At 40.2% G+C, this 26,945-nt stretch overlaps 1 protein-coding gene across 46 annotated transcripts in view; it reads right to left on the bottom strand.

Annotated features, from left to right (window-relative positions):
- Map4k4 (mitogen-activated protein kinase kinase kinase kinase 4) overlaps positions 1-18,434 on the bottom strand; it is a 184,446-nt gene extending 166,012 nt beyond the window's left edge. For 41 of the 46 annotated variants that reach the window (XM_076833221.2, XM_076833225.2, XM_076833232.2 and 38 more), the window contains exons 1-2: positions 18,212-18,434; positions 17,859-17,924 (exon numbers count right to left, since the gene is read on the bottom strand). In XM_076833221.2, coding sequence (XP_076689336.1) covers positions 17,859-17,924; positions 18,212-18,268 — 123 coding nt within the window. In that variant the 5' untranslated portion in view covers positions 18,269-18,434. Of the gene's footprint in view, positions 1-12,382; positions 12,410-17,858; positions 17,955-18,211 lie in introns of those variants that run through there. The other 5 variants (XM_076833258.2, XM_076833228.2, XM_076833248.2 and 2 more) reach the window with 2 other exon arrangements.
- Positions 18,435-26,945: the final 8,511 nt, after the last annotated feature.

The following is a 26,945-nucleotide window of genomic DNA, read 5'->3' as shown; positions in this document are numbered from 1 at the left end:
TACCATGAAGAAAGTGAAAAGAAAAAAAAAAGTAACAGAATGGGAGGAAAGTTTTGCAAATCAAAACCTCAATTACCCAGGCTGAACTCACACTCAGATCCTCCTGTCTCAGCCTCCCCAGTAGCTGGGATTAGCCAGGCACAGTGGCACATGACTATAATCCCAGCAGCTCAGGAGGCTGACACAGGAGGATCACCAATTTAAAGCCAGCCTCTGCAAAAGTGAGGTGCTAAGCAATTCAGTGAGACCCTGTCTCTAAATAAAATACAAAATAGAGCTGGGGATGTGGTTCAATGGTTGAGTGTCCCTGAGTTCAATTCTCAGCACTCCCCCCCCCCCAAAAAAAAACAATAGCTGGGATTACAGGTATGTACTACCACTCCCAATTTCACCCAATTTAAATAATGGGTAAAAAATGGGGCGGGGGGTCCCAAAGAAGATTCAAATCTTAGTGTTCTAAGATTTGAAGCTTGGAACCAAAGATTCCAAGATTCCAAACCAAGTTTGAAACAAGCAAATAAAAAGATTCTCAGCATCATTAGTTACATCATTAGTTAAATGCAAATCACAAACACTAAAATGAGAGAACACTCCACACCCACTACAAGGCTATAATGAAAATGACAGATAATTACAAGTGTTGGCAAGATGTAAAGAAATTTAAAATTTCATTTACTGCTGGTGGGAATATATATAGTACTACCACTTTGAAATACACTCTAATAGCTCCTCAAAAGGTCAGAGTTACCATATAACTCGGCAATTCCACTCCTACATATAAACCCAATATAGCCCACACAAAAACTTTTATGCAAAGTTTCATAGCAGTACTATGCCAAACAGACCCAAAGTCAACATGACCCTCATGTCCATCAACTAATGAATCAATATAATGTACTATTTAAACACACAACAGAATATTATTCAATGATAAAAATAAAACGTGGTGGCACACGCCTGTAATCCCAGCAGCTCAGGAGGCTGAGACAGGAGAATCAAGAGTTCAAAACCAGCCTCAGCAATGGCAAGGTGCTTAGCAACTCAGTGAAACCCTTTCTCTAAATAAAATACAAAAAAGGGCTGGGACGTGGTTCAGTGGTCAAGTGCCCCTGAATTCAATCCCTGGTACCAAAAAAAAAAAACAAAAACAAAAACAAAATTACACTAAGTAAAAGAAGCCAATCACAAAACTTTTATGTGAAATATCTACAATAACTACAAATATCTACAATAAGCAGATATTTCTACAAAGACAGAAAGCAGATTAGTGGTAGCCCATAACTGGGGCAGGGAGAGGAGAGAAAAGAGTGATAGGAGGATTGGAGCTTGGGGATAAGAAAAATTTAAAACTGCTGACTATAGTTACACAACTCTGTGAATACACTAAAAACAACTGAATTGTATGCTTTAAATTGGTGAATATTGTGGTGTTTGAAATCTTAAATTTTAAAAAAAAAAAAATCAATAAATTTTTTTAAATGTTTCCTTTAAAAGCTATGGTTGCTCTCTTACATTCTCATAACCCCCACTTAAAAAGGGGAGGGCTAATTTTACAGTTTGTCATTGTTAATGAGTGGTAAATTAGAAACAGACTGCTACTGGCACTGGGCCTGCACTTCCAGTCAGGATGTAGTTAACAGGGACTGATTCACCTTTCCACTTGAAACAACCAAAACAAACCCACACAAATTGATGAATGGGTGGTGTTAAAGAAACTCGACATCAAGCAATGAAAAGATAGTGACCCCTAAACATAACCTGCCTAAACTTGAGCACTTTACAGAGTTCTCAGGTCATGGCACAGGAAGAAGAAACATAGAACCCAGCAGACTCCCTTAGCTAAGGAGAAGCAGCTGAGAGTCTGGGTAGATCAAGGCAGTTAAGAGTTTCAGTCAAGAGACAAAAGTGGCACAGAAAAGAACTCTGGAACTCTGAAGAGAAGCCCCTGTGTACTCAGCCAAAATGCTGGTCAGTCAGTACACACTTGTAAGAAAAATACCCAAGTCTGAAGAAAAACTACACATTCAAAAGGACTAGATAGAGCAGAGCTGGTGTTCACACAAGGAAGCAAACAGTGCCTGTTCAAACCAGACCAACTGTAATAACTCATAAGAGCCAGGAAATTAAGAATAGTCAGAAAGGTCTTGCAGGAGCAATGGGGAACAGTTCATGGTAGACTGACCACGAACTGCTTCAGATCTACTTAACAAAAATCATAAAAGACCTGAAAGAAACAAATTATTTCTGTGTAACTTAAATGCATCCCAGAACAAAGCTCAAAAATATGTACAGGGACGGGCACAGTGGTTCATGCCTATAATCCCAGTGTCTTGGGAGGCAGAGACAGGAGGATTGTGAGTTCAAAACCAGCCTCAGCAAGGAGCAAGGCGCTCAGCATCATTAGTTACCTGAGAAATGTAAATCACAACTAATGAGACCCTTCTCTAAATAAAATACAAAATAGGATGAGGATGTGGCTCAGTGGTTGATTGCCCCTGAGTTCAATCCCGGTACCAAAAAAAAAAGGTACGGAATCTAAACAAGGTGAAATTAATAATAAATGGCATCCTTTAAAGGATTACTACACGGAGATGCATAACCAATAATGACAATTAGCTGAAACAATGCAAAATTGACACGTTAGCATTACAGACAAGGACATTAAAGCAGCTATTGTAACATATACCATATTTTCAAAAAGCTAAGTAGAAAGAAAACGTAAATCCTGAAAAAATATTTTTAAAGACCCAAATTGGATTTCTAGAGATAAAAATACACTGAGAAGAAAAATATGCAGGATGGGATTACTTGGCAAAGTCAGCACTGAAGAAAAAACAAATGAGGAGCAACAGAAACTATCCAAAATGAAGCTCAAAGAGGTTTTTTTTTCCCCCAAAGGTGTTATCAGTGAGCTGTGAGGGGCTCACAACTTCAAGGGGTCTAACACTTATGTACATAATGGGAGTCCCAAAGCCTAGGCAGAGGGAATATGGGGTGGGGGGAAAATCTTGATGAAACCAGTGAATCCACAGATCCAAGAAGCTCAGAAACCACAAGCACAAAAAACAGGGGGAGGGCTGGGGTTGTGGCTCAGTGGTAGAGTGCTCACCTAGCATGCATGAGGCACTGGGTTCAATCCTCAGCACGCACCACATAAAAATGAAATAAAGATACTTTGTCCACCTAAAACTAAAAACCAAATTTAAAAAATGGGGGAAAAAGTACAAAGTATGGTATAATCAAATCACTCAAAATCAAGGATAAAGAAAGTCTTAAAAGCAGTCAGAAAATAATGACATGTACATACAAAGGAAGAAAACAAGGATTAACAGGAGTCTTCTCAATAGCAGCAATACAAATGAGAATAAAGTAGAATAACCAAAATACCAAAAGAAAAAAATATTAGCCTAGAATTCTACACCCAACAAAAATGTCTTTCAAAAATGATAGTGGGGGAAGGGAATATTTTCAGATATACCAAAGCTGAAAGAATTTGTTGCCAGCAGACCTAAATTGCCAAAAGACCTAAAGAAAGAAGAAATATGGATCTATACAAAAAATGAGAAGCACTAGAAATGCTGATCACATGAATACAAATATTAGCTTTCTTTTATTTACTGTTCAAATTGTTTTTAAAAAATTGTTGACTGTTGAAACAAATATATTTTGGGAGTTAGAGCACACATGAAAGTAAAATTGTATGCCAAACTACACAGACAAATGGGTACAAATAGAAGAATACTACTGTAAGTTTCTTACACATGAAGTATGTATCATCATTTGAAGGTAGACTATAACTTAAAGATGTGTACTACAAAACCTAAAGAAACCTACCAAGTAAGTTATACAAAAGTCAGTAAAAGGGATCAAATAAAATGAGAAAAAATTCAATCACAAAGAAGTGTAAAAAGGAAGACTACCAATGAGAGCAAGTCCTCAGAGAGCCAGAAAAACAATATCCTGTATAAAATTTAGCATTAAAATTTTCATGTAACAATAAGAATGAATATATTTTCAGCTAGTTGAGTAGTAAACTAATATAAAATGTCTTATTCAATCTTGGAAGTTAATGACTAAAACAGTCCTATTTAAGCAAAATAAACCAAAAAGAATTTTATACTTTGAAGGATAGCACTCGAAATTTAAAAATCCTCTTTTCCACTAAGATTAGAGAAGGATTAAAAATACTCTAATTATTTTCAATTTTTTCTTTTTAAAAAGGCCCACAAAACCACTTAAATTAGTAGGTTCAGAAAAAGAAAATTTAAAAGCTACCGTATTTTAAAGATAAAATGTGACAGCTCTTTTGTTCACATCTTCATAAAGCAAATACAGTCATGCACTGCATAACATTTCAGTCAATAAAGGACCACACGTATAAAGGTAGTTCTGTAAGTTCTATCACCTACTGACACTGCAGCTATCTTAGTTTGTGTAAACACTCTATTATGTTCGCATAATTGATGATATTGCCTAATGGCACACTTCTAGTGTCCCCATCAAGTGATGCCCCTACTATTCAGAGTAAATAAAAAGAATGCAAAATTTCATCATTTCATCTTTTAATCATTTCCTTCCAAACTCGAAGTATAGAAATGTCTAAAAACTACCTGAATATCACAAACCTGTACACCAATGTTTCCATTTTACAGAGGTCCTTTCCAGCCCTAAGGTCACGGGGACCAGGAGCTGAACAAAGCAAACTCCCATTTGTAGGGCAGATATGATCTACTTAAGGCCATCCATTCAGCAGGTATCATTTCAGACACTGTTCAAAGGACTTTCTGAGGTCTTGGACATGAGGTCTCCTCCTCCACTTTCCTCTGACAGACATATTTGTGCTAAATGATTAAGCTGGTAACTCTCAAGTGATACAGGAGATTCAAAACAGCAGATGTTGGAGGCAAGGCACACAGCTGCATCAAGGGAAACTAAATACAGTCAATCACCATAATCAATGGAACAAACCTCTCCCATCTTGTATTAACCAAGATGATGAGTCATAGGATCAATGGCTTCTTCTAAAACTGAAGAGACTCTTTCTCCTCACACATCTATGCCTCATCAGCCAGCACATCAAAGTTGTGTGCCATCTCATCTTCTTTATCAGATCTGTTTAGCTATCATGTTGTATGCTCACATAGGCCCCAGCTCTTCCCCATCTGCAATACCATCCTCTTAAACTGTTCGTTTTCTGCCTTACACATTGGGCTTACACTACACAAAGGCACAAGCTGACTGCCTTTCTTGTCCATTGTCACCAAATGGTGCCTGGCACACATTACACATGCATTAAGTAGTTCAGTAATAAACGAATAAGAGAAATCTTGCCTACCAAATAGGCTTAAAGCAGCTGTTGACAATGAATCAAAAAACCAGATACTAAGCCCTCAAATACTGCTGAGTAAAAGGACTATATACCCAAAAGTTTTGTTTTCATTTTTTTCTTCTGAAAATCAAAGGAGGGACCAATAAGAATGAATGAGAGGGGCTGGGGATGTGGCTCAAGCGGTAGCGCGTTCGCCTGGCATGCGTGCGACCCGGGTTCGATCCTCAGCACCACATACAAAAAAAGATGTTGTGTCCACCGAAAACTAAAAAATAAATATTAAAATTCTCTCTCTCTCTCTCTCTCTCTCTCAAAAAGAGTTAACAAAATGAAAAATCAGCCCATGGATTAAGAAAATAAGTGTGTGAACCATATATATGATAAGGGATTAATATATATATTTAAAAAAAATAAATGAATGAGAGGGCTGGGGCTGTAGTTCAGTGGTAGAGCACCTGCCTAGCATGTGTGAGGTACTGGGTTCGATTCTCAGCACCTCATATAAAATAAAATAAAGGTCCACTGACAACTAAAATTAAAAATTTTTTAAAAGAATGAATGAGAACACATGCACATAGAGCCAGAGAACTGTGATGCTCTAATACACCAAATTCAAACCAGAAAGGGCCTAGGGGCTGGGACTGTGGCTCAGTTGTAGAGTGCTCACGTAGCATGCATGAAGCCCTGGGTTCGATCCTCAGCACCACATAAATATAAAGATATTGTGACCACCTAAAACTTAAGAATAAATATTTAAAAAAAAAAAAGGAAAGGCCCTAGAATTTGAGACAAGTCCTATTAAGTGAATGAATATACCCAAAGAATTATGTTGCCACTTGAATGCACAATTTCAGGCAATACTCTGTGTCTAACTGGGGATCCCCAATAAACTGTATTTGCCTTAATGCAAAACCTTAATTCAGATAATGCACTCTTTGACTGGACATCTCAAAATTGAAGTCATAAAATTATACATCAATTACACAAAGACAATCCCAAAAACTGAAGCAGGGATCTGGTGGTCAATTGGTATTCTTTTACTGTCATAAGCAGGTAAGAATACTCTCAAGCTCAAGAATTCGCAAAAAGTAAACAATTATTAAACTTAACTAGATATTATCTGAATGCATTAATTTACTACTTGAAAAAAATCATAGAAGAATTTTAGAAAATATGAAAAAAAATATTTTGAAAGTACACTTTAAGCAAATTAATATGAGTAAACTCATTTCCCCATGTAACACGGCAAGGCATTTATTTAATTTGGAATACATTCTCTGACCAAAGAGAATAGATTTTGTTTTGTTGTGTTTTTATTTTTATTTTTTAATATTTATTTTTTTAGTTGTAGGTGGATACAATATCTTTATTTTTTATTTTTATATGGTGTTGAGGATTGAACCCAGTGCCTCATGCATGCTAGGCGAGCGCTCTACCGCTGAGCCACAACCCCAACCCTTGTTGTGATTTTAAATTCTGGTGTTTCAATAGCTTCTGCTGGGGATAAAGGGAAACTCACATGGCATATCACATATAGTTATCACATAATGGAATCCCCAACAATTAGTGAGAAGGAAAAACTAGTTTGACCCAGTTACTAATATCAGTAACCTCACTAATAGTAAACTGTCTTTATGATGATAAGAAAGAAAATGGACTCACGTTTAAAAAAATGACTTAAGCTCATAGTGATGAAAAACAGCCAGAATAGGGAAGGTAAAGCTCTGATCCAAACAGCCACCAGAACTAGATGTTTGGTTAAACTGATGAGAAATGAGAAGACACAGGCAGATAAATTCCTGGTCTTTGCTCCAGCACACAGCACCATCAGGTAGCTTTTCTGAACAAGACTGTGATGCAAGGCAAAAACACCTTCAGAAAAATCTCAATAACAAAAAAAAAAACACCCAATCAATAAGTGGGCAAAACAACTAAACAGAAATTTCTCAAAGGAAATAACCAATTAATAACCAACAAATATAGTAAAAAAATGTTCAACATCTCTAGCAATCAGAGAAATGCAAATCAAAACTACATTAAGATTTCATCTCACTCTAGCCAAAATGGCAATTATTAAGAATATGAAAAATAGGGCTGGGGTTGTGGCTCAGTGGTAGAGTGCTCGCCTAGCATGCATGAGGTACTAGGTTCTATCCCCAGCACCACATAAAAATAAAGAGATTTTAAAAATAAAGAATATGAAAAATAAATTCTAGCTAGGAAATATTTATTCTTAAGTTTTAGGTGGACACAATATCTTTATCTTACATTTATGTGGTGCTGAGGATCGAACCCAGGGCTTCACGCATGCTAGGTGAGCACTCTACCACTGAGCCACACTCATACACTGCTGGTAAGACTGTAAATTATTACAATCACTTTGGAAAGTAGTATGGAGGCTCCTCAAAAAACTAGAAATGGAACTACCATACGACCCAGCTATCCTACTCCTTGGTATATGGATCACGAAAATCTGATACATACACACACACACAATGGCGTTTTACTCAGTCATAAAGAAGAAATAATGGCTTCTCCTGGTAATTGGATGGAAATAGAGAAAATCATGCTAAGTGAAATAAGCCAGACTTAGAAAATCAGTAGTCAAATGTTTTCTCTCATATGAAGAAACTAGGGAAAAATAAGGGAAAGAAGGCAGTTGGGAAGGGGATCAGATTTCATAAAAGATATAGGGAAGATCAATGGAAAAGAATGAAAAGGGAGGGAGGGAAAGAAATACAGAATGAATCTAACTGAATCATGTTATATAACATATACAAATGTACAAAAAACCCAAAGGAATTTCACTTGTATATGTATGTAAAAATACCAATCAAAGAAAGGAAAATAAGTAGAATGGGGAGAAAAGGAGGAGGAAGGAAGAGAGGAAAAGGGAAGGGGAATTGAGACTGAAATCAAATTCTTGTATGTTTAATTATACCAAAAGGAACCCCAAAAGTATGTATAATTATAATGTTCTAGTAAAATAAAATTTAAAAAACTTAAAAACACCTTTTGAATTCACAAAAGACAAATAGTAGAAACAACTCCAATGCCCATCAACTGGTAAACATACAGACAAAATGTGGCACACTCATACCTGTAACACTACTATGTAATAGAAACAAACCTCCACACTGCTACATGGATGAATACTACAATGTATGAAGTGAAAAAAAAATTACATGGGAGAGACTACACTAATTCCATTTAAATAAAATGTTCAGAAAAGGTAACTTTCTAGAAACAGAATAATTAGTGATTGCCTGGGGCTTCAGGTTACAATGGGGATTAACTGTAAATGGGTATGAGGATCCTACTGAGATGATCCAAATGTTCTAAGAATGCTTTGTGGTGAATGGTGAATTTCATGGCATATTAATAAATATATATATATATATAAATATAAATATATATATAAATATATATATATAAATATATATATATATATATAAATAATATAAGCTGCCTTATATTTAAAAAAAAAAAAAAAAACCTGCCAAATTTCTTTGTGTCTTTAAAGTAATATAGCACAACACTACTTTATCTCTTGCCTCTCTCCTCCCTCATCTTATCTCCTGGGCCTGCAAATTCCAAATTAAGGGTCAGCACAAAGGTCACATACTAAGACAATGATGATCTGTTCCATTTTTGTTGTTGATGTTGTTTCTATTATTATTGTCCTGGATGAAAAGAAAAATGTCTAAGTAAAACCATAAGTTTAAAAAGATACAACTCCTAGTTAAACATGAAGGACTGATCACATTGGTCATGGGACTTAATTCCCATAAAAACTATAAGGTAAACCAAAAAACAGATAAGAAAAGATGGCAGCAGAGATCATTTTTACCAGGTTGAACAGCTAAAATGTAGACAGAGCAGTAAATGACTTAGTAAAGAAGAAAATGTTACAATCTAAGTGCTACTGAGAACACCACCAAAGAGTGAGGCAGTTTGCCTAGAATGATGAGAAAAATCATCATTTGGAAACAACCAATATCAAGTGAGGTTGAAGGCTAAAATCAGGAGAATTGGTACAAGTTTGCACTCCTTTCTCTATCTCAATCTAGTGACTATCCCACATCACTCTACATCCCTGGGAATTCAGAACTTTAGTCCCTGGAGAGATGAAAGAAGTGATGCTCTAGATGAGAAGACATGGAGCAAAGTGTTGAATACAAGATTAAAACACAGGGATTTACGGCCTGTTTTTAGGATTTAGAAAGGACCTAAAACCTTCACATCCCATAATATTCTTTAAAAGCTACTGGAGGCTGGGCATGGGAGGCTGAGACAGGAGGATTATGAGTTCAAAATCAGCCTCAGCAAAAAGTGAGGCTAAGCAACTCAGTGAGACCCTGTCTCTAAATGAAATACAAAATAGGGCTGGGGATACGGCTCAGTGGTCGAGTGCCCCTGAGTTCAATCCCTAGTACGCCCCCCCCCCCACCCCGCCGCCCAAAAAAAGCTACTGGAGGATGTGCTATTGGTCAAAAAAAAAAAAAAAACAACTGTGGTATCCAAGAACAGTGAAGTTCCATGACAACAGCTATACACCAGGTCCAGGGTAATCACACCTACCCAGTTGTAAGGTTATCTCCAGGGTGAAAAAATTCAAATCAATAGGGTATCAGAAACAATAAATTATCTGACATATTTAGCATTAGGAAAAATTGTTAAGAGAGGCTGAATTTGCTAGCCATTTGATTTATCTTCTAGAGCATCTAAGAGGCAAAAACAAGCAAACACAAAATTAAAATAATGAGAAGGGGTGCTATTTAAATAAGGAAATGTAATAATATTCAACTGTTTGGCTCATATATAAATGGTATCTCCATAGTTATGATAATGTAAACAACTATTATATTAACCCAAAATTATGACAAACTCATTTAAGGGAAGTATAAAAGTCAAATATCCAACTACTATTAGACTACAGTAGTTCAACAAGAATTAACTACTGCTGCAGAAAGTCAATAAATGTACAAAACTGATAAATTGAAAAATACTGATATAAGCTCATAATGTAGATATATGGCAGTAAACATAATATGTGGCAGCTAAAAGCATCAAAAATAGATGCCTCTGGGGAATAGGATAAATTCAAGTTCTGAAATGAGCATTTTGGTATCCCCTGTTAAGTATGTGCATGCATAACTTCAGTAAAAGAGTTTTTTAAGGCTGTACTCATCATTTAGTTAAAATAAGAGGTTTTAAAATTATAATGTAAAAGGATAGGTTTTTTCTTTTAATTACTTGAAATAGCATAACTTGTCCACATTTAGCCCAGTTATACCCTCCAGAGGTCAAAGACATTTGGCCACTAAGCACACCTGCTCTGTCTCCCTGCTTCTCAATGGTAGATGAATCAAGTGATGGGCATGGACAAAAGCCCCAAATTCTCCAGCTTGCTATTGCACCAACCAACTCAAGCTTACTAAGCAATCCAAATCAATCTTGCCAGTTCAGAGCATCTCAGAGTGTGGTCTACTGACTGGGTTACACAGCAAGATCATTTCAGAAATTAAGAGTTAAATGTGTAAAAACTTTTATAGCAAACTGACAGGATAACATTGTATCTTTTAGCTCTAATGATAAAAAAAAAATTAAGCTGGTATTCTGTATGTCTCCTTTTTCATTTAAATTTTCTTGTGCTTTGTTTCACTAAATTTTAACATAAAGAAAACTCTGCTGAGGCTGAGTCACTCAGACTTAAAAAGAGCACATGCAGCATGCCATATGAGGTGCTGGAGAATTCTTTGTGTCTGATTTTAAGTGGGCTGAGTGGAGGACCTGGGAAATGTAGACAATACAGGATTTACAGTTGATATTCCATTTTTTGGCATTTTGTGTCCATTCCCCTGAATTTCTAGCATTTCATGAGCGTAGATTTTCACCTTTTTGTTCACTATGACATACAAATACTCACAACAGGCCTAGCATTGGTAACAACACAGTTAGTACTTGTTAGATGAAGCCAGCCCAAATGGTTGTTTTTCACTGCCTCCCCCAATTTAGTTTTCTAAATTCCTTATAATGCTACCAAGGTTTTTAAGTTCCCAGTTTTTGAATTTGAAAAGTCCTAAAACTTACCATTCTCACCTTTTCCTCTGAAATTCTTACAAGTACCTCCCAACATACATTGCTTTATTATTTAACCTAAAAGGTAGCTATTCTTCTCCATAATGCCAGTAGTCTTTATCCCTAGATCAGTCTCAAAACAAAAGATACTATGTTTGAAAAGTCATGATATAACATTATACAGCCCAAGAACATATTGCTGCCACACTGCCACTGATAACACATTACCCTATTCTCCATTCTCTTCCTAGCCATTCTTCCATACATACAAAACAATTACCTGGACTCATATCTTGTAATATCATATTAAAGTCAATCAACTGTCAACTTCTACAAGTTAAATAAGTACTTGGGAATTTCTACACTGATAATCAAGGAACAGCCCCCAAATTAGATATTAAAATGGCACAATACTTTAACACTGGTAATTCAAACTAGCCAAACTCAATTAGTGAAAAATCTATTTATAATAAATTTTCAAAATACCTACTTACAAATACTCATTATATAATGAACCATGATCACCCACTATCCATCTATTTATGATAAAAAAAATTTAAATACTGACTCAAAAGCTAAAGAAATGACCTAAAATTGTCTCAATCCTTAAAATTATTACACATTCTAAATGAATAGTGGGATTTTGAGATTTTAGCAATCTGCACTTTTGTACATTCCACCTTGAATGTCCTAATACACCTTTACCCAATACCTAGGAATGAACCTGCCAGGTAACCCCATGGTTGTGGCTCACTTCTCTTCACAGTTCTGACCTCAATGCCTGGACATCCTATATCTGAAAAGGAGGATATTTGGCAATTATTTAAATATTCTATTGCATTCTGCCAATTTTTTTAAATAATTGAAAAGATTAAAGCACTGATAGTAATAATAGGAAGCCCAGGCATCATAAATTTAATACAACTGAGAAAGAGATGGAAATATTTGATATTAAGAGTGGCAAGCTCTTACCTCAGGTACTTGCTCGTATCTGTTAGGCAAGTATCTGCTAATAAAAGCAAAGAAACAAAACAAAGAGCATATGTGAAATTTATATATTAAAATATCTCTCCATAAGGTAAAACATACTCAGCTTACAATATTTAGTTCCCTGGGAATAAAACTCCTTAGATTATTCTTTAGCTCAACACACCTGTTCAGTGATATATTATTTCAAAAGTAATATGCAAGCTGGGTGTGGTGATACACACCTGTAATCACATCAACTCAGAAGGCTGAGGCAGGAAGACCTCTCAAGTTCCAGGACAGCCTCAGCAACTTCATGAAACCCTATCTTGAAACAAAAACAATTTTTTAAAGAACTGAAAATGTAGCTAGGTAGTAAAGTTCCCCTGGGTTTGATTACCAGTGCCCCCCAAAAAAAAAAAAAAAAAAAAAAAGCAGGATGCGTTATTTCAAAATATTTCAAAAATGTCTCTCTACTCCTCAAGGCTCAATCTGTGAACCAGTGAACACATACACTGTACCACAAGTATGTGGATAATATTTCTGGACTATAATAATAAGTAAAAATACACATCTATATAATACTTGCAGGTATGCAAATGAATACATATTTATTACAAAGTTTCAAGCAATAAAACCCAATATCAGCAGGGGTGGTTGGATTTTCTGTAAAAGCTTCTGATATTCCTGATTTAGTGAAAACAGCTTTGGGAAGTGTGGGTTTGACAATCTTTAAGAGCTTCACATCAATACTTGTTCAACAGGGTGGCTTTCTCCCACCTTACCGAAGTCCAGGATCTTTCTAGCGTGAAGGAAATCCAGATATCAGAACAAGTCTGAACATGCCACTCAGCAGCAGATCAGCTGACACAACCCTCCTTCTAATGAAAACATCTAGTGCTACAGAATTCACATTGCTCCAATGGATGTCCTCACCTCCAATTAAAAACAAGAGATGCTACATTTAAAAGATAATATTTAGAGAATCCCTCACAAAGGTTTAAGTGCTTGCTCCAAAATGTTAAAAGTAATGATTTTTAAAAGCCAGATAGTTTATATGGCACTGTACCACTGAGCAATCAAAAAAAGTAATTTTAGCACTTTCACCTTGCTAATCACAAGGTTCCTCCTATCTAGTGAGCAGTGTACTCATTGAAGAGACATACCAAAGCCTGCAGAGAATAAGGGGATTCAGCAACTTAAATCTAGCAAAGAGGGTTTCCCAAGTATCTGCCACAACCTCACCTCCTCTTTACCATCACAGCCACTACTACCCTAACTCAACTTTTACCTCCTCTTTCTGGACCATTGCCAGCTATCTTACCTGCTCCTTCCAAAACATCATCTACTCAAATCCCCTACTCCCAGGGATTTCCAATCCTAACATACACTTTCGTACCCCCAGTGGTGCTAGGGACTAAACCTGGGGTCTCAGGCATGCTAGGCAAGTCCTCTACCTCTGAATTACATCCCCAACCCTTTTTTTAATCGTCATCATTATCATCATCTTGAGAGAGGTGCTCCCTAAATTCCCATGCTGGCCTTAAACTTGAAATCCTCCTGCCTCATCCTCCTGAGGAGCTGGGATTACAGACTGCTCCACTGCCACTGGGTCTGGCTCAAAAACAATGAAAGCTTTCAGTAGCTCCTCGGTGTTTAAAGAATGATGTCCTCCTCAACACCAGCACAAATAATGCCTTCCTGAGACTCCCCCTACTCCCTAAACCTCCTGCCATTCCCAAAGGTAACTCGGCCCTTCTCAGGCACACCCTCCCCTCCCTGCCTTTCTTAACTGAGGAGTACAGCATTAGCACAGTGGCTGGAGGAGGAGGCTCTCACAGTTAGCTCCCCTTCCACCAAGGTCTCTGGGTTGAGAGTACTCTACTGCTCAACCTCCAAGGTCTACAAGTACCTTTCCTCCAAGGACAGATAGGGTCAGACATGTTCCATCTTACATACATAAAATCTATCATCCCTTCCTTGAACAAGCCCTGATTTCAGACACTTCACCTGCTGAATTCTAAACTCTGTAACAACTACTATTAATGGATTTCCCCCTCGACCCCTCACTGCAGTCCTTTCAAGATTCAGAATTTTCCTTCCGAGTCTGGCCATATGCCCACAAAACACAAAATAGCAGTAATTACCAAGAAAACCAAAAAGTGGTGAAACAAATACTTAAACAATAAAATCCAAACAACATGAAAACAAATTTGATTTATTTCTGGCTTTAATTTGTCATGTTATCACTCATAAAAAAATGAAATTCTATTTATTCAACCTGGGGAATCAGTAAACAGACATACAGACCACTGTGCCACAGACACTTCTTTTATATGATACTCTGAATGTAATATTCTGACATAAATTCACAAAAAAAATTGGGGGATATTTGTACTGGGGATCAACCCAGGACCTAGGAAGTGCTAGGCAAGTTGTCTACCACTGAGCTATACTCTCAGCCCCATAAATTTTTTTTTAAAGCTTTAATTTTTGAGTATCCTTTCCTATGAGCCCTTGAAAACATAAAGCTAGAAATAAACCTCTCTGAACAGAAAAGAACACTTTTCAACTATTTTTTAAGATAAAAGTTTTATGCCATTAAATATACCCAACCATTTACCATTTTTTTCAGAAGTAATTTAAAAACTAGACACTTTCCCCCCAAAATGTATTTTTCATAGAACATATCAAAACTCAGAAACTCTCAACTCATTTACTCCATAAAAATTACAGTCCCCTCAAAATAAGCAACCTGTCACTGAAAAAACAAAAATGTAGAAACTTTAACACTGAAATATATCAGTACTACAGGTTGTTCAGCTTACAGGTGTTTTACCTGACAATGTTTTTCTTAAAAAAATTTAGTAATAAATTAACTGCTATAAGTTAACTCAAGTGTTAAGAATCTAATTCCCAAACCAATCAGCCAACAAAAATCCTAAATAAACCCCTATGCATAATGGTAAATGACTTTAGAAATTATACATTTAAAAAGAAAACAGAGATGTTTGTCTCTACTGAAGACAGTAGATTAAAGTTCCATGTACCAGTTCATAATCATCGAAGAACTTCTTGTGATATTAACATGTTTAAGACAATTAGGAAAATATTAATGCTGGATATTTGATATTTTCTAAATGTGATAATGACATTGTGGATATGTTAAAAGAAAAAAATAAATGAACTGAAGTATTTAAGGGTAAAATAGTACCTGCGGTTGACCTTAAAATAAAGGAGGGGAGGAGGGCTGGGGATATAGATCAGTTGGTAAAGTGCTTGCCTTTCATGCACAGGCCCTGGGTTCAATCCCCAGCACCACAAAAATAAACAAATAAATAAATAAAGGAGGGGAGGAAGATACCGATGAAACAGGTCAGTCATGGATTGATAACCATTAAACTGAACTGTAATTCTCTTTGTGTATATCTGAAAATTTCCAAAATGGTAAAATTAACCAGCAAAATCTCAAGTACTACTTTATTCTGGATTATATGCAACTGCACAGATTTTTATAATTCCTTGGAGGTTTGCATAATTAAAGAATTTCTACTCAAATGTGCAGACTTTATAGTCAGAGCACTATTGTCATTGTCACTATCCCAAATACTTCCCAAATGTAGTCTCAGTAAATCTCTTTCAATAGCCTGAGCAGTAAAGGACAAGGAAGGAAAGAGGAAATGAGAAGGGGAAACAACAATGAACCTGCCCAAGCTGTTACCATAAAGAGCACCCATCTCTTAAAACCAATTAATCCACACTGGGGTTTTATTCTTTCCTTTTTCTTATGGTTTCAAAAAGGGCTCCAGCCTTCTAACTTACTTCACTGCCCTTAACACATATGCTGACCGAGGAATATACAAACAATCCAACTACTGTGTAACCAGGTCAAAAACAAGCTTTGGCTAACTCACTTGGAAGAGTATACTCACCACTTAGATTTGGCCAGAAAAACTGGGTTAGGGAAAAAAAAAAAAAAAAACCGCTGGGTGGTTAGGCAAACATTGGGTCTGGGGAAAATGTCTTTAAGCCAGTTACCAGTCACTCAGTGAGTTGCAACACAATCTTTTCCAAAATTTTCCAAAGCCTTCCAAATTCTGTTGAGCCCAGCAGGAAGAGCAGCTAACAGGGCTTCTTTTCAAATTCAAAAATCTGGCCCTAGCCCCAACAGTTAACCAACAAAACACATGCTAATTCACTTGAGATCACCTAAGAATACGGACTCAAGTTCAGACCACAGGCCAGTCAGTAGTTGCCAGACCAGGGGAAGTTGGGGCTGGGGAGAAATGTTCGATAGGTAAGGCCTACTCATAAAGCAGAAAGGAGACAATAAGATCCACACTTCACTTGGCCTAATACAAAGTCTACAGTAAGCCCTCCAACTCCCCCCGTTTTGAATGAGACAATGACAATTCTTCAATGAACAAAGCCCTGCTTCATAAGATAATTTTTCTCAAGCCCAACCTTGTACCCACTCTTAACAGCTAGAAAACTCCCCCAGTGCAGATAACTTTCAGAAAACGTTTAGCAATAAGAAAACAAACCGAGACAGGGAAAATTTAACATTGTTTTGAATTTTCAAGGCCTGTGCCTCCCTCACCTACAGCTCTTTCATAATCTCCAGAATGTGCACTGGATAAAAATGAACAACACACTGTTAGTCACATCGGGTGTCAGCTACTCAGTGCAGACTCACAGTGTCCAGATTCTAGTTTCATTGGTGGGGGGAAGGTGTTGATAAAATATAAATACAAAGAATGTATGTAAAGAAAGAGAAAGACCTGGGGTGGGTGTGAAACCAGGGCATCCTCTCTCCTCCCCGCTCTCCCTCATCTCTGTTTCAATTACACAGCTGTCAAACAGGTTATTCCTGGAATTCATACTTTATAATCCCCACACTGTAATTCTTCCTGCTCCTGTTGCCCAAACATACACTCCTCCCTGCTTCCCCAAAATATGTTTCCATCAGTAGAGGGTAAGATAGCCAAAGTTGTTATAAAGTAGTCCCAGGTAACACCAAACTCCCCACCTTGAGCACTTGGCAAGCACTCAAACGAAGAAACACGACAATTTTCTTGACAATTTTCAAGAAAGCCAAGACAGTGGTTTAGGATAATCATAGACAAGGCCTGCCTATCCTGAATTTTAACTGACACACAACTCAGGAAGTCAGATTTGGAGCAAAAGAAAAAATCAGGTTGTCTTGGGGGGGGGGATCCTTTTCCATTTTGCTGAATTAAAGTGCATGCCTAACTGTGTAGCTTATTTCCTTATCTCAAAGCCAGGAAATGAGGTCTTTTAAGGCCAGTGTGAATACAAACTCGATGTTTAAAAAGCAAGGGGATGCAAGGCGAAACCCCTTTCCCAACTTCAGCCAAGCGGCGTGGCCTCCAGTCAGCAGCGGATTCATCACCTTCTCCCTCGTCCCCCAACAAGAAGTTTCAACAGGCCACGGGAAACAAAGAAGGCGCCCCACACCGACCTTATAGACTTGTCCATAGGTGCCATTTCCAACCACTTCCACCAGCTCAAAAATCCCAGCAGGGTCCTGGAGAGAAAGGAGGGGAGAGGAGAGCATTTAAGAGAGACCCAAAATGAATCAATAAAGACCGGGCCATTGGAGAGACAGGGCGGTGACCAAAGAGGTGGGCTTCGCCCCACTCGGCCCCCGTGCGCGGGGGCGGCGGCCGCGCCGAGGGTCGCGCCCGGGTCCCCGCACTCGCCGAACGGCAGACAAAGGGCCGCCGCGCCCGCGGCTCTGCCCACGGCGCCGCCCGAGCGCCCGGCCAGCCAGGGCGCGGTCCCGCTGCCCGCTGCCCGCGCGGGCCCACTCACCCGCAGGGAGGAGAGGTCGATGTCCACCAGACTTTTTGCAGGGGAGTCGTTCGCCATTTTTCCTGTTGGCTACCCCCAAAACAAATGCTAACGCTGAATCTCTCTCTGGCCCTGCGGAGTCGGCCGCTGGCCAGGCCGCCGACGGCGCTGCTCGCGCGCAGCCGGGCCGGCCGGGACTCTCCTCGCGGGGCCGGGGGCGGCGGCGGCGGGACGGCGGCGGGACGGCGGCGCTCTCGGCCGCTCGCGGCTCTCGGCCGCCGGGCCGCGCGGAGGGCGGGCGGAGCGTGCGCGGCGACGGCGCTCACACCATGGCGCGGGCCGGTAGGCCCCCCGGGCGTCGCCCGCCGCCTCAGGCCCCGGCGCCCGCGCCCCGCGCGCCTCGAGGACGGGCCCGGAGCGAGGGGCCGCGGCGCCGCCGAGAGTTGAGCGAGTGAGCGCGAGGCAGCGAGACAAAGATAACCCGGGAGGCGGAGGCGGAGGCGGGCGGGGAGGCGGGGAGGGAGGGGGCGGCGGCGGCGCGGGAGGAGGAGAAACGGGACACCAAAAATATATTCTGAGGAGAGAGAAAACAGCTCCCCCTTTCCTTCTCCGGCAGGAAAAACGGGCGGAAACGCACTCACGCCCCGAAGCCCCGGCGGGGAGGCGCGGGGCGAGGCGCCCGCGCGGCGTGAATATTCATCAGGGGTGGGGCTCGAACAATGGCCGGGCGGCGGGCCGCGGCCGGGACTCGACGCCCGGCGCCCGGGGTGGGGCCTCGGCGCCCGGCCCGCTCCGCGCTCCCGAGACGCCGGGCCCGGGATACGGCGGGCGGGGATTTCCCCCAGGGCGGTGCTGGGGCTGAGGAAACGCCCAGGCTCGCACTAACAATGAAGGCGAGAGCGTGGAGCGGGACCCCAAAGCTGGAGGCGACGGCCCCTGGGGTCCCCCCCCGCCCCGGGAGGGGTGTGTCGCGCCCTGCCCGGCCGCGGAGGGGGCGAGCTGGGTGCTCCCGAGCGGAGGAGGGGCGCCCTGCCTCCTCACGCCACCTCCCCCATCCCCCACCACCTCCAGGTGGAGTGCTGGTAGACCCCCGTTTCCGGTTTCCCTACACCGTTTTCTCTTCCTTTCTCTTTTCCAGGCTACGTTTGTAACAGGGTTGTAGTTACCCGGGCTTCGCCGAGTGTCGCTTGGCTGCCCGGCCGTTTCTGACAGCGTGCAGAGCGTGAGCACTCTGTTTGGGGTCGCCAGCACTAACCCGTGTTTTGTACCTGGAGGCCACTAAGGGTCAACAAACAGGCCTCTTCCGGCCACCTGCGAAGCCAGTCAGTACCTGGACAATCTGTTTAATCAAAGTCTTCTCTATCACATTCCTGCATCGGCCAAAAATTTCCTTTGGCTGCCTATTACTTGACAGCAGGTGTTAAAGAAGAATCACCGGGAGGTTTTGTAAAAGCAGTCCCACCCCCAGGCTCAGGTTCTGGAGGTCTTGAATGGGCCTGAGAACGTGCATTTCTGACAAGTTCGCCAAGGAAACTGACCTTGCTGTTACAGGAACGTAGGCTGAGAACCGGGTCCCACCGGGATGAAAAGCCAAGGCCTTCCATAACTGGGTTTCACAAAGATCACACTTTCATTGTCGTCATTAACTGCCAATTCTTGGGGGTTTTATGTACATCATCCAATTTACTGCACTGGGATAAGGAACCTAAAGTACTACTGGAAGATAAAAGAATGAACCCAAGTCCTTAAAAGCATAACCTGGAAGGGGAGCGGGCATGGCGTCTTGGCCATCTGTTTCCAAAATCTAAGTCTGATTTAGCCATGTTAATCTGCTCTGCCCGAAATATGTGTTGCACTCTCCTTCTTCCTGACACTTTAGTTTCTAGGATTTTTGACATGAGACTCTCTTGTAAGACTCCTACTAGTCACAGATTAGGAAAATCGCTGTAACCAGAATGTTTCTATATATTTATTAATGCTTTCAAGTAATTTTTATTTTTATCCATCGACAGCAATGGAATTGACTATGAATACAGGTTAAATAATTTACTTAGAGAACTAGACTGGTGCACTTATGAACTTTCAGACCATATTATTAATATTTTAATAGTGTTTACTGTTAATACTAGGTACACATATTACCTCATTATTTTTCACATTAACCTACTGGTACTCTTATCTTTCTCACTTTACACATTAGAAAACCAATATCTAAAAAAATTAAGTAACTTGCTCAGTTTGCACAGTGGGTACCCATACAGAAGTGCCAGCCCCACACGCCCCCCCCCAGCTCCTTCTACTGGTTCAACACTAAACCCATGGTATGACCCACCTCAGACCACCTCTCTTTCTCTCAAGTTCTGTCACCTCAAACCCCAGCTCAGAACTCTCTCTTCTATAGAGTTTCTCTAAATCACCCTGCCCTCAAGTATCTTTTTCCCATATCATCATTGGAACACTTATTTCTCACTTTTGAGTCAGAAACTGGTCTCAAAGAACAGTACAAGCCTTTGGCTTAGCCATTGCCCAGGATATTAGGAAGAACAACACAAGTCTGTCCTCAGAGAGCTTGCGGTCTGATAATGAGCATACAGCCGTTTCATAAATAGCCAGACAACAAGGCCAAACACTGTAAATCTGAACAAGATGGAAAGAGCACTAAACAGGTCTGATGTTAAGTATGCTGGATGTGGGGCAAAACTGAACTGGATTTGAGTGCTCATTCTATTATTTGTCAGTTGTGCAACCTTGCTCATGTTGCTTAATTTCTGAGCATCTATTTCCTCTTCTGTATACTAGATGAAAACTAGAGATAAGAACAAGTAAGAAATAAGAACTTAGGCCAAGGTAATAAGACCTGGTGACAGGGAATGCAAGAAGTCTGGGGATGGTGGATTCTCTATGACTTGATATCTGATGGTGTGCCAGAAGGTGGCATAGACAAGGAGGTGAAAGACTTGTTCACAATTGCAAGATGTTGTTCTGAGCAGGGGATAAGATGGGGATTGCTGAGAAGTAGTGAAGAAGGAAGGTTTGAACAACAAACTAAAGTTAGTACACTTTCACAGTAGAATAGTAGATACCTGCCTACCTTGAAAGTTCACTCCAGCTCCAAGGGTGGGGCTGTGTTTTCAGTGAACAGCCATGTATTAGATCAGGCTGCCATAGCAAAATACCATATTCTGGGTGGCTTAAATATAGTACCCCCTCCACCTTATTCATGATTTCACTTTCTGAGGTTCAGTTATCTGAGCTCAACTGTGGTCTGAATATATTAAATGGAAAACTCCAGAAATAAATTTTATAAATCTTGCTTATTAAACATATTGTTATAATTGTTCTGTTTTATTGTTATTAATTTTTATTGTTCTTAATTTATAAATTAAACTTTATCATAAGTATGTGTGTTTAGGGTAGGAACATAGTATATGTAGGGTTAGTACATATGTACACAGTACACAGTACTATGGTTTCAGGAGTTCACCGGGAATCTTAGAAAGTATCCCAGATACAGATAATGGGGGGCTGCTGTAACAGATATTTATTTTCTTGCAGTTTTGGAGTTTAAAAGTTCAAGATCAAAGCTATGTATCATTCTGTTTTGGATGAAAGTTCTCTTCCTGGCTTGCACACAGCCACCTGTTCCCTCCATACATATATGACTTTTCCTTGGTGAATACTCAAGGAGACAGGGATGCACTTGCTGGTATCTCTTCCTATAAGGGTACCAATGCTATCCGTAGTGGCTTTATCCTTATGACCTAGTCCAGCCTTTATTACTTCCTTAAAGGCCCTGTCTCCAGATAATCACATGAGAGGTTAGAGCTTCAACACATGAACAGTGGGGTTGCAGGGACAAACTCGGTGTGTAACAAGCCTGTGGTACACAATGCCAGAAAGGACCTTGTCCTTAAGAATCTATTTGAGGACACAAAGCCATCCAAAAAGATAATCAAGGTAGTTGATATATTGGAAAATAAATACCAATTTGGCATTTTAAACCAGGGGAGAGGAGTGGGGAATACCTTGCTTGGGCAAAGAATAAAAAATAGAAAAAGAATGAAAAGACTGCCCATCCTGGGCAGAGGACTCAGTTCAGAGAACCCTGAAAGACAGTGTGTGTTAGTCAACTTTCTTTCAGTGTAACAAGTCCCTGAAATACTTGGCTTTTAAAAAGAAAAGGCTTATTTTTGGCTCAGAGATGTGGAGGTTTGAGTACGTGATTGTTTGGTCCTGTTTCTTTGGAGACTGTGGCAAGATAACATGGCAGCAAACACAAGATTGAGCAAAATCATTCATCTCATGGCAGCTGGAAGCTGAGGAGTAGGATTCCACTATCCCCTTCAAGGGCTGGTATGGTTTAGATACAAGGTATTCCCAAAAAGTTAATGTGTGAGACAATTAAGAATTTTCAGAAGTGAAATAATTGGGTTATGAGAGCCTTAACATCATCAGAGCATTCATCCACTGGTATTGATTAACTGGGTGGTAATTATAGGCAGATAGGGTGTGACTGCAAGAAGCCGGTCGCTGGGGGTTTGCTTTAAGGGTTTATATTTTGTCCAGGGTAATCGGAACACTCTCACCCCGCTCCCTCTCCTACCTGATCTCTCCCTCTCCCTCTCCCAGTCTCCCCCACCCCACCCCCTCTCTGATTCCTGCTGGCCATGTCCTGGGCTGCTTTCCTCTACCACACACTTCTGCCATGATATTCTGCCTCACCTTGGGCCCATAGCTATAAAATTGGTTCTCTATGGACTGGGACTTCTGAAGCTGTGAGCCCCTAGACTTTTCTTTCTCTGATTTTTCTTGTCATGTCTTTTAGTCTTAGCATCAAAAAAGCTGACTAGAACAAGTGACACCCCAGTGCCATAAGAGTTTACACTAGACCCCACCTCTTACAGTTTCTACCACTTCTGAATGGCACACCCTTAACATATGGGACTTTGAGGGACACTTAAGATCCAAACTATATCATAATTGAGACAGTTTAAGTGGAGACAAACTGAGGTCAGGGGTTGAAAACAGAATCCAGACTATCAGTCACATCAAGAAGTTCTCTGATCACTAAGGACTAGAGTAGCATTTGTTGTGGTTTATTTTGTACGACCATAATAGAATACCTGAGACTGGGTCACTAATAAAGAACAGAGACATTTCTTACAGTTGTAGAGGGAAAAACCCCAAGTTCAAGGGGCCCTCATCTGGCAAGGACCTTCTTACTATATCATCTGATAGTTGGAGGCAGAAAGGAGAGAGAGAGAGTGTGTGTGTGTGTGTATTTCTGTGTACACCCACAAGTGCATGGCAGAGAGAAACAGAGATGGGAAGAAGGGTCCAAACACATAACTTTTATCAGGAACCCACTCCCACAGTAACAATTCACTCCTGTGATATCAGCCTGTTGTGTTCCTCACAACTAAAACACTCAGGGTCACTCCAGGTGAACTGGGCTGCATGAAATAATCACACAAGAGACAGAGATGCCTTTTCCTTTGGGTCCTGTGAAGGCTCTTCTGACCTTAAGGGTTCGCAGAAAGAGAGCCCATGAGCCCATGAGGAGAAGCCATTCAAATGAAGCCAGGGGTCAAGTTTCAGGGGGTTGAGTCTAGCTTTGTGATGTCTGCTGTCAGCAGGTTGACTAACAGCTAGGAAGGCCACACCCAAAGGCCAAGTGAGAGAAGGGGACACACAAAGGGCGTTTCCTTGGAACATTCTATCCCAAACAGGGCAAAGGGGTAGTAAGTAGTACAAAGAAATAGGTGAGTGTAGCGCCTGGAGACATGCCTTCTACTTCCTGGGCTGAAACAACGCCCAAGTCACCACGAAATGTAGTGATGGGCAGAGCCTCTTGCTTCAGGATGGAAGGTATGGGTCATTCAGAGAGGCTCCCCACATTAGTCCATTCACAAAGCAGAGCTCTCAAGATGTAATCACCTCTTAAAGGACCCACCTCTTAACATTCTTGGTTGGGAATTTCATTTCCAACACGAGCTGTGGAAGATGAATTCAACCACAGCAACAGTTATGCTGCCCCTGAGCTGAGGAAGCCAAGGAAATGAATGCCTATCTTGTAGGGGTAGGAAGGGCTGGCAGTCCTCTTACACTCAGGCATAGGAGTTCTAGAGGGAGCTTAATGACACAGGAATGTTAGGTTGACAGTGATGACCCTTGTTCATCATTTGTTTCCTAGGTTTTTTTTTTGTTATAATAATATTTGGGGAAATGGATTTTTAACCACAAAACAGAGGATAAGAAGAGCAGAGGACTGCACAGATATGACTTGAATGTTCAGGGTCACTAAGGACTAGGCAAACTGGAAGTAAGTGATCAAAGTATTAGTGAGCAAGGGGAATTAATCAAGGGGAGAGATGGTTGATGTGAAAAAGCTCAGAGAGGAGAAGCATAGGCTTAAGAGTCAGACCTCTGAGTTCTCACTCTCTGATGGCCAAGGTGTTGAACAAATGCTAACTCTCTTGGCCCCTCAGTTTTCTAAAGTGAGATTAGGGATTGGATGAAATGATTGGCAGATCCTCTTAGAGCCTTGCAGACACTAATTTATATCACCCTGGTCTCAGCCCTATAATCATGTATATCTCTTAGCTAGGGAGGATGAGGGATGGAGATTATTAATGGCACAAGGGGAATACTATAGATTGGGCAGCAGGCTTCCACACTTTCAAAGCCATCTATGAGCTTTGGAGGAGAGTATAAAAATCTTTTAAACTAGTATACCAGTTGAATTAAAAGGAAGCAACTTCTCTAATGCCTAACAGGGTAGAAGGCGGGGGATGCAGAAGGCAGATCAAAGGGCAAAAAAAGAAGAAGTGGCCCAGGAGCAAGATCCTTGCTACCAGTTCAAAACTGTGGGTGTTGCCACATCTCTGATGAGGAAGTTATCTGAGCTCAGGTCTCTCAAAGGCAGATCCTAAGATAATAATTTGGTTTTGATAGTTTGTTTGAGAGATCATCCCTGAAAGCACAGTGAAGAAGGGAGGAAAGTGAAAAATGGAACAGAGATATGCTAATGAATATGTTAATCAGTAGGTTATTACTGTGGGCAGTAGGGCTAGAAGTCCTAGTTTACTTATAGATACATTTTATGTGGACCTGTTTGTTATCTCAGTCTGTTTTCCATTACTGTAACAAAATTCTTAAAATTGGGTAATTTATTTATTTATTTTAATTAGTTATACATGATAACAGAATGCATTTTGATTCATAGTACACAAATGGAGCACAATTTTCTACTTCTCTGGTTGTACACAGAGTAGAGTCATACCATTCATTCAATCATACATGTACCTAGGGTAGTGATGTCTGCCTCATTCCACCATCTTTCCTACCTCTATTTACCCTCCCCTCCACTCCCTCCCTTTGCCCAATCTAAAGTTTCTCCACTCATTCCATGCCCCCATTCATTATGGATCAGCATTCACTTATCAGAGAAAACATTCAGCCTTTGGTTTTTTGGGGAATGGCTTACTTCGATTAGCATGATATTCTCCAATTCCATCCATTTACTTGCAAATGCCATAATTTTATTTTCTTTTAATGCTGAGCAATATCCTATTGTGTATATATACCACAGTTCCTTTATACATTTGTCTATTGAAGGGCATCTAGGTTGGTTCCACGTTATAGCTACTGTGAATTGTGCTGCTATAAACATTGATGTGGCTGTGTCCCTGTAGTATGCTGTTTTTAAGTCCTTTGGGTATAGACCAAGAAGTGGGATACCAGGGTCAAATGGTAGTTCCAAGTTTGCTAAGGAATCTCCATACTGCTTTGCAGATTGGTTGCACCAATTTGCAGATCCACCAGCAATGTATGAGTGTGTCTTTTCCCCCACATCCTTGCCAATGCTTATTGTTGTTTGTATTCTTGATAACTGCCATTCTGACTTGTATGAGATGGAATCTTAGAGTAGTTTTGATTTGAATTTCTCTAAATTACTAGAGATGTTGAGCATTTTTTCATATATTTATTGATTGATTGTATAGCTTCTTCTGAGAAGTGTCAGTTCAGTTCCTTAGCCCATTGATTGATTGGGTTACTTGGTTTTTTGGTATTAAGTTTTTTGAGTTCTTTATGTACCCTAGAGATTAGTGCTCTGGTGTGTGTGGGGTAAAAATTTGCTCCCATTCTGTAGGCTATCACCTAATTGATTGTTTCTTTTGCTGAGAAGAAGCTTTTTAGTTTAAATCCATCCCATTTATTGATTCTTGATTTTACTTCTTGTACTTTAGGAATCTTGTTAAGGAAGTTGGGGCCTAATCCAACATGATGAAGATTTCAGCCTACTTTTTCTTCTATTAGGCACAGGGTCTCTGGTCTAATGCCTAGGTCCTTGATCCATTTTGAGTTGAGTTTTGTGCATGGTGAGAGACAAGGGTTTAATTTCATTTTGCTGCATATAGATTTCCAGCTTTCCCAGCACCATTTGTTGAAGAGGCTATCTTTTCTCCAATGTTTGTTTTTGGGGCCTTTGTCTAGTATGAGATAACTGTATTTATAGGAGATTGTCTCTGTGTCCTCTATTCTGTACTATTGGTCTACAAGTCTATTTTGGTGCCAATACCATGCCATTTTTGTTACTAGAGGCTGGGTAATTTTTAAAGAAAAGAGATTTATTGGCTCACAGTTCTAGACACTGGGAAGTCCCAAGAGCTTGGCACCAGAAAGGACCTCATGCTATTTCAACTCCTGCCTGAAAGCAGAAGCGCAAGCAAATGTGTACAGAAGGGACAAAACA

Source organism: Callospermophilus lateralis, chromosome 14 (genome assembly GCF_048772815.1).
Source record: "Callospermophilus lateralis isolate mCalLat2 chromosome 14, mCalLat2.hap1, whole genome shotgun sequence".
NCBI classification, from domain to species: Eukaryota; Metazoa; Chordata; class Mammalia; order Rodentia; family Sciuridae; genus Callospermophilus; species Callospermophilus lateralis.
Note: the sequence above shows the minus strand (reverse complement) of the source record. Positions and strands in the feature narration are given on the sequence as shown.